General features: G+C 40.4%; 1 protein-coding gene across 1 annotated transcript in view; it reads right to left on the bottom strand.

Annotated features, from left to right (window-relative positions):
* The window catches only part of ASZ1 (ankyrin repeat, SAM and basic leucine zipper domain containing 1), a 104,238-nt gene that overhangs the window by 79,211 nt on the left and 9,741 nt on the right, over positions 1 to 15,286 (bottom strand). The window contains exons 3-4 of the mRNA XM_054016184.1: positions 9,635 to 9,757; positions 1,971 to 2,082 (exon numbers count right to left, since the gene is read on the bottom strand). Of these exons, the coding sequence (XP_053872159.1) occupies positions 1,971 to 2,082; positions 9,635 to 9,757 (235 nt within the window). The remainder of the gene's footprint in view (positions 1 to 1,970; positions 2,083 to 9,634; positions 9,758 to 15,286) is intronic.

Below are 15,286 nucleotides of genomic sequence, written 5' to 3'. Positions count from 1 at the left end.
AAGTTAACACTAACTAGTAGATAAGAGAAAAATATAGTTGAGGTTAGCTCTATTTGGACACTGCTGAGGCGGTTGAGAAGGAACAGAGAGGGTGGTTTGCCTGCCTAGCTCTATATAGCTACACTGCAGAACACAAGGCTGCATGTGGTGAATGCATGGCTGAACTGGCACTGCTACCTAAAATCTTCAATGTGAGACACATGGGATGCATGTGCACCTAGAATGGAGCATCCATAGGGACACTACTCAAAGAACACATAAATTAGTGACTACCTGTGAAAAGTTTGGTCTGGCATCACATAGGAACTCTGTGGTAGAGGCAAGGATAGAATCCAATTCTTCAAGGCAGCATTCATCTACCCTTAATCTTGAAACTGTCCTCTTCCTGCCTCATTCACTACATACCTTCCAACTTCTACAACAAATGAGGCAAAGGCCTTATAGACACAGACTCTTCCACTACAAAACCTTGATTCATGCTGAGAGCAGATCCATCTTGTGCACCGAATGAGGATGGGGTCCAATGGAAAAAATATGATATGATCATGCAATAATGTATCATAATACATACATACCTACAAAGGGGCCAAATTGCAACCTTAATTCTGGCATTTCCTAACATGAGTGCTTGACATTACAACTTTAAAAGGATGTTGTTGTCCGTGTTATTATAAAAAAATGTAGTTTTTCTTTACAAAATGCAGATGCCTATGAGAAAGACTAATATAGAGAATTAGAATAAATCCCCAGGCGTACAAAGCTTGAAAACAGAGAGGGGAAATTAATTTGAACTCACTTTTCATTTACTGTCTCATCCTTACACAACGTAAGATAGAGAAGGGCCAGCAATAGGTTACTTTTTCAGTTAATTTTATTATTAAACATGATATGAATGCAAAACCCATAGTATAACAAATTTGTAATTTTCTTTATCCTCAATTTATATTACCATGTAAAAGAATTTAAATAGTTGCATACACTCAATTAACTGATGAGATTTTTTTCATGACTCACTCTGGTCAATATTGTTGCATGACAAAGCCAGCATGTCTATTGCCCACAACAACCCAAGTGAACAATAACGCATAGAAATAGAGTAACAGCATATGTCAGACAACAGAGAAATAGCAACATTATCAGCAATGTTGTTATAGCCATGTTGGTCACGGGATATTCGCGAGACAAGGAGGGTGAGGTAATATCTTTTATTGGAGCTCTTCTTTGGGTCAGCTCTGTGTAGCTGGAAAGCTTGTCTCCTTAACCAACAGAAGTTGCTCCAATAAAAGATATTACGTCACCCACCTTGTGTCTCTATTTTCAGCAATATCACATCACTGAGACACCAAGAAAAAAAAAATACTATAATGTCTCAAGTAATGGTGAAAGGCAGTGCTTCTCAAAGTTGGGCCGCCGCTTGTGCAGGGAAAGCCCCTAGCGGTCCGGCCCAGTTTGTTTACCTGCCGCGTCAGCAGGTTCGGCCGATCATGGCTCCCACAGGCCGCGGTTCACCACTCCAGGCCAATGGGAGCTGCAGGAAGCGGCGCGGGCCGAGGGACATCCTGGCTGCCCTTCCCACAGCCCCCATTGGCCTGGAGCGGCGAACCGCGGCCAGTAGGAGCCGCGATCAGCCAAACCTGCCAACGCAGCAGGTAAACAAACCAGCTCAGATCACCAGGGGCTTTCCCTGCACAAGCGGCGGCCTGGCTTTGAGAATCACTGGTGTAAGGAATGGCAGAGATGGCCCATACCTCTCACTACTTCTTTTGTTGCCTCCCCAAATCGTAGAAGAAAATCATTCAGGTGAGATGGAGAAAGAGTCTAATAGTTTCCTCACTTCAAGACTGCTCCTATTAGGGCAAGGAGGTTCCCAGAACCTGATCCTTCCCCATGCCTGCTCCTTGAGTTTTACACATGTGGTCTTTAATGATATCTCCATTAACAGTTTAAGACTAACAAATTAAATATTTTACCGGCAAACAATACTGGGATTGGCATTCCTTGACAGAAGTAGTTCCACGGTCTTCAAAATCTGCTCCTCTGAAGCACGTGCAGTACATGCAGCCATCAATACAGTATACTGATCTGAATTGAAAATTACAATTGGAGGATTGTGATGTCAACAAATAGTGTACTCCGTGTAACAATCTGAAGCAGAGGGTTTTTAACATTATTACATCTTTACAATAGTTCAGACAGATTCTCAAGTTTGATAAAATCAAGTATTTGGTCTTTGGAAACGACAGAAAGATTTGGGAATATTCCACTCAGTGAAGGTAAATGAAGCCATTAAGACAGATGAAATCACCCAAGAAGAGGAAGGAGAAGCCACTGAGGAAGACAATGAGATAGTAATTGAAGAGTAGGAAAAATCCAGGACCAAGCTTAAAAAATAATCAGGCATATTAAGTGGTCTTATTTTCAAAGAACTGAACACTTTTAGGACATATAGGTGAATTTAAGGATAAGGAAAGTAACAATTGTCTTCTACAGAACAGTGGTTCTCAACCATGGGTATGTGTATTCCTGGGGGTACAGAGGTCTTCCAGGTGTTACATCAACTCATCTAGATACTTGCCTAGTTTTACAACAGGCTACATAAAAAGCACTAGTGAAGTCAGTACAAACAAAAATTTCATACAGACAAAATGAGAAAGTAAGCGTTTTTTCAGTAATATGTGCTGTGACATTTTTGTATTTTTATATCTGATTTTGTAAGTAAGTAGTTTTTAAGTGAGGTGAAACTTGAGGGGTACCCAAGAGAAATCTGACTCCTGAAAAGGGAGTCTGAAAAGGTTGAGAACCACTGCTATAGAAAGCACAGAATTTTGAAACAAAGAATGCATTTTGAAACAAAGTAACTACACAAAATGAAGTTTCCAACAAGTCATTTTTCAACTTCCATGAGCAGAAAGATAATGCAGTTGATTAATATATTGATTTTAGTAAAGCATGTGATACAGTGGCTGACAAAATCTTATCCAAAACGTATATAAATCGGATACCAACACTGACACATTGACTGAAAGATGGCAGAAGGACTTAAACAAAGGGCAATGATAAACCTATCAATTGGGGGGTGGGGGTTTGGTATTTACAGGTGTATTGGACAGATTAGTTTTGGGTATTTATTTATCATTCAAAAGCTAAAAACTGAATTTTATTAACATGCTGATTCTAAATTTAGTTAATAAATCTGGAAAAAACATTCTGAAATACAAATATTCAAAAAGAAGGAGAAACCTGAAGAGCAATACTGCTGAAAGAGAGCTTGGAGTGATGGTCGGTATAAAATTAGGTACGTGTCAGTGCAATGTGACTGCAAAAAAGGCCAAAGCGCTTTTGTGACTCAAACACAGCTATCATGTCCGATCAAAGAACACATCAGTTTTAGGTGCCACTACACATGGAATACTACGTTCAGTTCTAGGTACCTCATTACCTGAAAGATAGAATAACTGAAAGATTTCAGAAGATTGCAAAATTATTATTAGGGGTAGGGGCAAGGGACTGACTTGTGAAGAATATAAGTAGGGCCCTACCAAATTCATGGCCATGAAAAAATGTACCATGGACCATGAAATCCGGTCTTTTATGTGCTTTTACCCTATATTATACAGATTTCATGGGAGAGACCACATTTCTCAAACTGGAGATCCTGACCCAAAAGGGAGTTGATGGGGGAATCACAAGGTTATTTTAGGGGGGCTGGGTGGCTGGAGCGTGGTGGCTGTTGACTGAGGGCCCAGCTCTGCAGCAACACAGAAGTAACAGTGGCAATACCATACTATGCCATCCATACTTCTACTATGCCAGCTACCACCGCTCTCCAGCTGCCCAGCTCTGAAGGCAGCGCCGCCGCCAGCAGCAGCGCAGAAGTAAGGGTAGCAGTACCGCAATCCCCCCACAACTCCTTTTTGGGTCAGGACCTCTACAATTACAACACTGTGCAATTTCAGATTTAAATAGCTGAAATCATGACATTTATTATTTTTAAAATCTTATGACCGTGAAATTGACCAAAACGGACCGTGAATTTGGTAGGGCCCTAAATATAAGAAAGCATCTCAACTTACTAAAGACAAACCATGATGGGGAAGATGTGGGTTTCACTCCTTTAGCATAATGCCAGAAATAATTTTCAGAGTTCTGCATTTTTCATGTAAAAAACTTATAAAAGCAAAAGTGAGACAATGGGTAAATATGATTTCGTACTAAGGGTAGTCTACACGTAGTCTAGAGATATCATGCATAATACCCTCAATTCACACACCACTCCCCACTGACATCAATGACAGGTTTGCACTAAGATGAAAGGTAAAATAAGACCTTTATACAGTAATTAAACTTAGATATAATAAATGTATTCAGTACTTGTCAGTCACATTCAGCATTACTCAGTGGGAAAATTATTGTTTATATTACCATTACATCTATGAGCTTTAGTCATGGAAAATATGCTTACTTCAGGATCTCTGCCATTTGCTTCTCTTCCCCATTCTCTTCTGTCTGATATCTAGCTTCCTTCTTCCCTATGCATATCCGTATTCCCACATACACACCCCTTGGGCACCACTGTAATGCTACTAAGATCAGCAATAAGAGCAAATTTTAACATTTATTACCATCATTGGCCTTTCTACTTAACAACCAATTAATGAATAGAAGTTGTGGAAGTTCTTTTTGAACTTTCTACAAGCTCAAAAAGATTTATATTCAGTTCAGCATTGGATGGTTACCTTTGCAACCACTAGGGCTACAATCTATATGATAAGATTCCAAGAAAGTCACTCTTCGTGTCAATCGCCTAAAATATCTGCCGAGTCAGCATGAAGTGATGGATGATTGAACAAAAATAGCTCTCAAAGTATCACCAGATTCTACCATCCCTGGGTTTCATGGTCTGTTACCATTCAATTTTTAAGTTCTCAGCCATTTTGACTTTACAAATTACACCTGTGCAGTGTACAGCTACAGTAATGCATGTATCTATGCCATGCCAAGTGTCTTAGGCCACTGTAAGATCAGAGATAACGAAACAAATCACCTCCCTTACTCTACAGCTAATTTGCATGCAGCAATTTCATTGGTTCTATGAACAAGACTGCACAGATGTTGGATTACTTGGGCCCAACTGCCACCCATACAAATCTACCACTACAACCTCCCCCCCACACACACACACACACAAATCAACACAAACCGCCCACACATAATAATCCCAAACGTCACTTTGACGCCTAAAATGTCTGCTGAGTCAGTATTTAGCAATGGAAACATCTACAAGCATGGCTAAGAGCTCTTTTTGTTTAGAATATCACCAGGTTCAATCATCATGCCATTTTTGGCTTTTGTATACAAAAGACGTTAGTATTTTAGGGTCTGAAGAATCTGAATGTGCCAGACAGGCAAGTACAGCTGGTTGACATATTTTTCAATCACAAAGATTTTGGTGTCTCCTTCCCATAGCCTTTTGGCCAAAATGAAAATTTTTATTTTGGGGCAAAATGTTTCCTTTTTGATTAAGAGTTTCAAAATTGTGTCTCTTTTTGGTGAGGAAAAGACTTTTGCCAGTAAGAGAGCAAAGGAGAGAGCCAAAAAAGTGAAAGCGTTTTTCCTCAGTGAAATGAGATTTCATCAAAAAACAAAGTTCATGATGGTTTCAAAGAGAATGAAAGTTATTTTTCCACATTTTTTGCAAAAGATACTTTTTTTTTTTTACCAACACTATAAGCCATATAAACATATCATGTAGATCTCGTTTTGACACTACTGATCTAAAACAAGTAGTTTGTCTAGGCAACAAATAAAAGTATTAAAGGAGAAGAAAACATTATTGCACCTTTACAAATAATTATCGACTTAATACCAAGGAAAGAGAAACTCTTTAGAGCAGTACAAAATGGCATAACCAGAAATATAGGAACTGCTATACTGGATCAGACTAGTAGTCCATCTAAGTCCAATACCCTGTCCCTAATGGTGGCCACTGGCAGATACTTCAGAAGATATAAAAACTCTAAAGTGGAAAACTATGGAATAATCTTGCAACAGAAGACGTTTCTTCCTAACCCCCATTAGTTAGCGGCTAGATGATGCCCTAAAGCAGTGGTCTCCAAACTTTTTTGATCGCGCACCCCTATCAGTAAAAAAATTTTGAGCATGCACCCTCAATATATGTATATTTATTTATGTATAAATTATATACATGTATTACTGTACTTATATATTATATACATTATAAAACATACAAAAAATAGAAATTAAAAAAGGATGAGATAAAGATAAAACAAACAATATTTTTAAAATTGTGTATTGTATTTTATTTATTAACGGTACAAAAAACCTTTTTGCTCTCACAAAAAAAATTGTTAATATTTTTAGTGAGAGCAATGTGATTGAATATGCTTCATTATTTCTGAAAATCTTGGTTTAACACTTTGTGATACAGCGATTCGAAGGTCTGGGTTAGGGAGGGGGCTCAGGGCTGGGGGTGTAGGGTCTGGGAGGGAGCTAGGGTGCGGGAGGATGCTCAGGGTGGGGGTGCGGGACGAGGCTCAGGGCTGGGGCAGGCAGGAGGTGCAGAGCACTTACCTGGGGCAGCTCCTGTTTGGTACAGGGGGTGTGTAGGTGGCTCTGCATAGCGCGGCACAGCCCCCATAGGAGCTGCCTCCCCCCGCAGGGCCACCCAGAATGCAGGGGCTTTAGGGGCCCCGGGACCCTGGGGCCCTGGCCTGCAGCTCTACGCCCCTTTTGGAATGCGGCCCTGAGTCTTCCGGCCCGTGGAGGAGCAGGGGCAGCTGCACAGCCAGCGGCCAGAGAGAAGTGGCGCTTTCCCCTTCAAAGCCGGCTGGAGAGATGCGGCACTTTGAAGGGGAAATCGCCGCTTCTCTCTGGCCGCTGGCTGTGCGGCTGCCCTTGCTCCTCCACGGGCTGGAGGACTCAGTGCCGCATTCCAAAAGGAGCTTCAGAGCTGCAGGCCAGGGCCCTGCAGCCCCTAAAGCCCCTGCGTTCCGGGGTGGCCCTGCATGCCTGGGGTGGGGACAGCTTCCCCGCTCGCTCGTTCCCTCCCTCCTCCGGCCACCCTTCCCCCCCCCTCGGCGGCACTCCTCCTCCCACGCCCCCCAAGGGATCATCTTGCGCACCCCCTGGGGTGGGTGCGTGCACCCCACTTTGGAGACCACTGCCCTACAGTATGAGTAAGTTCCTGCCATGCCCAACCACATCCCTTACACCCACAGAAATGCAGTAGTTAGTGGTGTAGAGACAGTTATGCCACTTGGTGTCATATGGAAATTGCTCCATGTAAACTTAAGTCCTCTTTGCACTACCAGAATGGCACAGAGAAGTTGGCACAAAGCAGGATCTGGCCAACAGAAAAAAATCTGTTTTAATCAAAACATATACCAAGTTAAGCAGAATTTTTGGTAAAATTCATTAAGCTATTGTATTCTATAGTGTAAAAATAAGCTTTTTTAAAAAAACAAATTCCTGTGGTCAGGATAACACTAGTTTATTTACTGAAATGATGTAACTACATGATTGCTAGAGCAGCTTTTCCAAATTGCATTTTATAATTATTTCCTTTTAAAGCCCGGACCATATATTACCCTCTTTACAAAAAACAAACACTCACAACCATCTGTTAGTGCATGTGATTGCCATTATCTGCCCACTAACTCCAATTCAAGTGACATTCTACTGCAGTTCACTGAAATTCATCTGAGTTCAATTACCTAAAAGAGGAAGTTCAGTTTAAAACAAGATAGAAAGCACACAGAGGATACTTTTGAAAACTTTCTTCAACGATATAATAGCTGAAATACATTACTGCCAAGAAAAAAAAATATTTAAGTGTGCAACACGTTGCTGTCGTCTACGATGTAGAAATGTCTTAAATCTGACTTCCATCAAGGTAAGAAAATGTGCTGTTTTGTAAGATTTCATATTGACTAGTAAACAAAGCCACTTAAAAACAGATTAGAGCCTGTTTCTTAGAAAGGACCAGCACTGAGTATACAATAGTTATCAATTTTTTCTATATACTTGGGAAAATTTTGTATATCGATAACTATCTATATATCCAGATTATGTAAACCGTGATCATCTAAATTTCAGATTACTCAAAATTAATTTGTCTCCAAAATTAATTTAGAAACCTTATATTACGTACCACTAATTATTCAATTTTTAGATGTTTAGACAGTTACCTGTACTGTACAATTTTTATACAATATTTCTATTTAGTCAATAACGGTAATACAGAGTGAGACTTTTTGAGCAGTTTTTCTTTAACTGTTGCTCTCCACTGATCCATCTTTTCTGCTCTATTTTTCTTTCCCCATTCCCTCTGCTGCTGCTTTCTAAAAGGCACCGAAGGAAGCACTAACCAACTTTGATAAAGTGCAGGTCTGTAATTAAGGCCCTTTGTAGTATGTGGCAAGGCCCAAATTTACACAGCAGAGCTATATTGAAAAACATTGCAATGTTGAAGAGAAACCATCATCTTAAATGTCACACTTCTGTCAAACTATCTGCTTTCACTGCAAGAAATAGCTATAATTACTATAAAAAAGATATTATATCCTCTCTATTTTTTTAAATAGATTACTTTGTACACTTGACAGTGCTGTGTGTATAGACAGCTTCCCCTGTATAATCAAGTCGGTATCCCTTCACTTGGGTCAGTCTTCTATATAGCAAGAGAGAAGGGGGAAAAAACACATTAAAGTACAAAAATGTGATTACGAAACCACAAAAGTTGACAGAGGAACTCACAGACAAATGTAGTATTTGAAATTACTGTACATTGAGCTCTCTCTTTGAAACTGACAAGATGTATAAAAACTGTTCCCCTTTCATGGAGTTAAAATTTGACAACCTTAATGTTACTGGAATACTTTCCTGCATTTTTAGAAAAGTGAAAACAATGAATGCACATTTATTTACAGATGATCACTACTCCTGTGGGACTTGCAAGCAACTGAGAGGAGACATTCTGACCTATGCGGCCAGATGGAAAGTGGGAGAAATTGATTGATATAAATTGTAGGATCATTATCTTTAGAAGGGAGAGGAGAGCATTTCTACTAGAAGTTAAACTACAGAGCTCTTTGGGGAGGAGACCCTGTCTTCAAAATATTTGTAAAGCATTTAACACAACAAGGGCCCAATCCTAATAGGTGGCTCTGGATATTGCCATAATTAAATAATTTAATTCATTTATTAAATATGTATATTACACAACAGTGTCCTGTAATTTCAGCAAAATATTTTTCCCCACCCCTCCATTTCTTACAGGGTATAAGCAAAAAAGCAGTAACTGAGGTCAGCACAGTTCTAGCAATATAATTTAACTTGTGTTTACTGTAGAATTAGTTGAGGGGAACACAATACATTAAGATTTGTTTAAACAAAATTAAACACAAAATTTTGTGAGTGATGGTGTGGTAGACTATTTTAAAAATTTTCTACAATCTTGATTACACTCTCCAGATTATGAAGCCAAGTTTAGGACCTAGTCTACTTGACTGTGACCCTTTCTTTTTTCCTGAATATTTAAGAGATGACATAAGTAGGATAAAGTGTACTAGTCAGAAACAACTGTAACTTCTAATTTGATTCACAAGTATCTTACCCTTATCAAAGCTTGCATTAGCACCTCTGTCCAGTAGGATACGAACTAATTCCACATTAGCAACACTAGCAGCATACATCAGGGGAGTCCATCCAAACTGAAAACTAGATTCTACGTTCACACCTGTCAAAACGTTAAAAAATTCACAAAGGTAAATATGTATTTTATAACTGGAACTCCAATACACACAGTAAATGTAAATATTTAACTGTTTTCTCTAATGTGTTTATATCTATTCCTAGGGAGAGAAAATGCTTTGTTCCATACTTTTATTTTCTCTGATCAATTAAAAGACTCCCTCTCTGCTTGGAACGCTGGAAACAAATTCCACAACTGAATATCAAGAAGCCTGATCCTTAACCCAACAAAACCAAACCACCATAACATTTCAAACATGATCCCAGAGACAAAAAGATTTTAGAAAGGCTAGCAACACACAACTGCAGCAAAGTTGTTCATTATTATAGCTGTGCCCAGATTTATCTTCTCCATTTAAATAATGCAGTGATTCCCACTGATTAAAAAAAAAAAAAAGACCACGACTTTTGGTTTTGCTTCATCAATTGGACTTGGTGTGGGAGATGACCAAACAGGAAGTAGGCTGTGTCTAGCAACAGTGAGAGGAGCAAGTAATTCCACCCTAGCTGGTTGCTGGGGTTTTCGTGATTTAGAATTCCCCTACACCAGCCCCCTCTGACCTCTGTCTGCTTTTGCTTTAGCATAAGCTACCTTAGTATTTAGTACTACCTTATTAAATGTCTCTAGAAGAAAAAACAAGACTTAACCACAACACCCAGATGTAGTTCTAGACCAGTGGTTCCCAAACTGGGGTTCACGAAATGTTACAGGGGGTTCTTGGGAAAAAATTCCCTAATGGCGGACAGAGCTGTCCAAAGGGACCCCGGGCAGCATGGGGCCAGCAGCCCTGAGCCTTGAGGACTTTCAAGAGCTAAGCAGATCAAAGCAAGCATATCTATCACACTAAGGAGATTTAAACTTCAAGACTCCTTATACGAAATAGAAACTGAGGTGGATATTTTTTGCTATTTTTAAAATTAAATAGGCTGCTAGCATTGTTTTGAAGTTATTATGAAGAACAAGTTTAAGCTTTGTTGAAACGTGCACTGTTTGCCTGGACTGTTCAAGACCTGAATGCTTGTGTAGGAGGAACTCTGAGTTGGCTTCTTTAACACCTTCATGCTGTTTCACATCTGATACTCCTTGATGAAACATAGGAGCCAGAGGCACCAGTATGGGGGGGCAACGAGGGTCACGTGCCGCCGTGTTGGCACGCCCCCCCCCACGGGTCCCTCCCTTTTTTTCCGGCGGCCCCCATGGACCCCCTCACTTTTCAGGCAGTGCCTCCCAGGCCCTGGGGTGCACGGGGGCTTTGCCCCTGTACCCCTTTTTTCTACTGGAGCCTCTGATAGGAGCCATGTCTTATAACAGGCTTAATCAAAAGTGATACAAGCTACAAAAGTGAGATCTTGGAAGAGTGTTGCCATTTTCATAATGTAATAAAAATACTTAATAAATATTTTTAAACAAAATATTTAATATATAAAAATTAATAGTGTGTAATAAGCATGTCATAAAAACAAAGTTTATATTTCCAAGATCACTGCTTTTATAATTTATGCTGAGGTAAGGGAGAAAATGCCTGGAAATGTTCATTTTTAGGAGGAGGTTCACAAGACTTGACATTTTAGTGAAAGGGGTTCACAGGTTGTTAAAGTTTGGGAACCATTGTTCTAGACTAATCATTTCCCATGCACAAGAGAAAAATATTACCCAACTGTAATTCTGCTTCTCTAAAACCATCATTTATGCAAGTTTCTGACTGTTCAATCTTTGCTTCTTAGCATAAGACTCGTGTTACTTCCCTATTTAAGATTTTGACCCTGGAGGGGAGCTGGGCAAAGCACAAGCCAGGCCCTGTATCTGGCTACTACAGATCAGGTCCTGACAAACTGAAATGCTACCTTCTTAACATTCCAGTCAGGCCCTGCAACTGTCCAGGAGAAGCTCTCAAGACATACATAATATAAGATGATCAACAAAAGATTTAAAAGTGCCTCAGAAAAATATTTTAAAAATAAGATGCAAGAAAAGAATTCCTCAAAAAGTAATTTTCAAACCCCAAGAAGAATTAGGAAGGGAGTGGAAATGCTCAAACCCCAGTGCTGAAACTTGTATTGTAGGGTGGCATAAGAAGGAAGGGACACAGCTGGTCAGTCTTCCCTCACCACCATCTCAAAAAGCAGAATTAAATTACCTAATTAGGGAAGTGTTAAGAAATAATACCAGGGACTATCAACCTCTTCACGTCTGTAGCCTGGCTTTTTTAAGTGAGAGAGGTACTACCAGGTCAGTGCCTGGCCAAGGAAGGCCATGTCCTCTTGTGTAGGGGTCTTTCCCTTTCTGGAAATGGTGAAAGGTGGCACAGAAACAAGGGACTGTCACTGGGGCACAAGACAGATCTGTCAGGGATGCAGAAACTTATACCACTTTGAATGAGCCACCTCATGGTACACCGTACTGTACAGCCACTGCAAGGAAGCTTTGATTTGCCATTAAGGTAGCTAAAGACTGGAGAGAGAAGAGAAAAACTCCTAACAGACATCTTGGGACAAAGCTACTAGTATCTAACAGCTGCATGAGGAACAGACCATTTCCAGATTGGGGTGGGGACTCCCAGAAAAAGAAACAAAAAAATGGACAATTGCTGTATGGAATTACACAAGTCAAAGAAAGTGAAGCCAGTTCGGAAGCCTACAACAGTCACAGGAACCCATTAGGAAAAGTAAGGACGTATGGCTGGGATTGAGATCTAATGTGAATGCTGAATTAGACCTAGATTATGAAGAGCCAAGATGTTCGACGTATACTATTAAAAGGATAACAACAGTGAATCTTGTAATCTTGACGGCAAATTGTTTCATACTCCTATCAGAGACAGAAAGGAAAGAGGACGAGAGGTACAAGGTGGCACCAGGAATGAAAAATGAGGATTGATTTCAAGATACTGTACACTATTAACAAAAAGCATGTTTAGATCTTGGCAGCACTTTTAACTCAGAAGGTATGTCTACACAGCAGCTGGGAGATGTAATTCTCAGTGCAAGTAGACATTCACATGCTAGTTCTGCTTGAGTTAGTGCCTAAAAATAACAAGTGTTGCCGTGATAGCATCAGTGGCAGTTTGGGTAAGCCATTCGAGTATGTATTCAGGGATAGTCAGCTATATTGGTTCCAAATAATTTGGTAAGGTAAAGTCTACATTTTCCTGGTAGAAAATGACATGAAGTCCCTCATCCCTCTGCAGGGACTTAAGTCCCTTTAGACTCAACTCTTGGTTTTACTGGGAACTACAGCATGTCCTAATCTTCAGCCAAATGCTGTCTCTGCTGAGTAGTGCAGGTCTGACCATGTTGCTGCTTTATATATTAAAATAGCTTGGTCACGTGGTTTGTCTGTCCTATATACTGCTATGATAAGAAGGGTATTTAACAGCCAATGATGATGATATTTGTTTTACAGCATTCAATACTGTGCAAGGAACCTTACAAAGAATCAAACTAATCCTTCACAAAAGGTTTTACAAGCTATATAAACAATATATATAACAATATATATTTTACAAGCTATATAAACAATAATGGGGGGGAGGGAAGAATGGAGAATGGCATGCAAGAAGCAGAGGGAGAAGAGATTAGTACACATCATATGGAGCCTGTGACTTCTGCAATATTTTCTCCTTTAATATTCATTTTTAGACCCATATCCTCCTCTTTTCTCTAGCCCTGATTTAATATAGCTATTAAATGCTTAGGTATAATTAACCCCTACTCATTAGCAAACTTTTATCATGTTATCCTCCACAAAGTTACTCACAAGTCAATCTTTTAACCATACAAAACAGCAGAGAGAGTTATAGCTACTGACTCCTAAAGAAGGAAAGGTGGGCCCTCCATAGCACCTCACAGCTGCTCCTGCTGCTGTGTGCCTCCTGAAGGACAACTTTAATGGCCACTCCCTAGAACAGGGGTGGCCAACCTGAGCCTGAGAAGGAGCCAAAATTTCCCAATGTACATTGCCAAAGAGCCACCATAATACGTCAGCAACCCCCCCGATCAGCTCCCCCACCCCACTCCCAGCGCCTCCCACCCACTGGCAGCCCCGCCAATCAGCACCTCCCACTCCCTCTTTGCACCTCCCGATCAGCTGTTTCGTGGTGTGCAGGAGGCTCTGGGGGGGGAGGGAGGAGGGCATGGCAGGCTCAGGGGAGGGCGCAGAAAGGGGTGGAGTGGGGGCAGGGCCTGTGGCAGAGCCAGGGGTTGAGCAGTGAGCCCCCGCCCCAAGCACACTGGAAAGTTGGCGCCTATAGCTCCAGCCCCGGAATCGGTGCCTATACAAGGAGCCATATATTAACTTCTGAAGAGCCGCACATGGCTCCGGAGCCACAGGTTGGCCACCCTTGCCCTAGAAAATGCTGTAGGCTTTAATTCACTTGGCCTCAATAGCCCCTCTCCCTAGACTGCTGTGTACTCCAGGGATCCTTCTTATGGAAAATAATGACATCCCACTTTTTATGCTTTATGTACACAATTTCTCATCCATCTTGCAACTCAGGTACAAAACAAAACCTTTCCTTTGCCCTTTTAATGCAATTGTTTTTAGTGCTTATTATGTCCAGGTTGTGCCAGAGGTTTTTCTTTAACTAGCTGGATTCTAGCAATATAAAGATAAAGATCTGTGATTCACCTCCAGAGGCAACACTTGGCATAAAAGTACCTTCTTTATCTCTGTTAACAGTAGAGTATACGGCTCCTCTAGTAGCATTTTGTCAAAAATTCTGATAACTTATGTTACTATCAACAGGAAAGCTACTTTTGTAGACAGAAAATGAGACCTGAAGTTCAAAAGGTGAATGAGGTAATGCTTGAAGCACTAAGGTCAAGTTCCACGTACGGACTCTTATCTTCAAGAGATTCAAGTTACTTGACACCTATGAAAATCAAAAGGATGTACAGACAGATTTGTTTGGCCCATTCCTAAAATAAACTTTAGCACACAATCTGTTCATATTCAGACTCAGTTAATTTGTCCTGTAAGAATTCAAAGATGCAAGTCACTGGTCTTATTTGTCTGGGAGAGCAACAGTCCTCAAACAATCATATCCCTGCATACTCTGTCAATGTGCAGTGTGGCTCTCAGATGTTAATTACTATTTCTGAACATAATTTCTCTCTCAGCAGCAATGCAGAAACACCAAGATCTAGCCCAAGTTTAACAAGAATTTTTGGACTCAGTAGGTCTTCACTGTTGAAGTACAGAAGAGAGTATTAAAAACTTCATGAACTCTGAGAATTTAGCCTTATTGGCCACTGCAGAGGTGGCAGAGCAATCAATTTTTTCCATCTTTGTGGATGTGAGAGAAAATGGGGCAAGAAGGCAAATAGGAATTATAAAGACCACTCAAGTCTGTAGTCTAAGTCTCATGAAAAGAAACTGATTTGAAATAAATTGTGATGATAAAAGCCTAATTTTGAAGTTCTCAAAAGATGCTACCATCGTCTTTAAGACCTTTTTTCTTCTTTGCAATACCCAAGGAATCAAGTATAGCCCCAAGAACTGTTCTGAGGACAGAAG

This window comes from Malaclemys terrapin, chromosome 1 (assembly GCF_027887155.1).
Source record: "Malaclemys terrapin pileata isolate rMalTer1 chromosome 1, rMalTer1.hap1, whole genome shotgun sequence".
Taxonomy (NCBI): Eukaryota; Metazoa; Chordata; order Testudines; family Emydidae; genus Malaclemys; species Malaclemys terrapin.
Note: the sequence above shows the minus strand (reverse complement) of the source record. Positions and strands in the feature narration are given on the sequence as shown.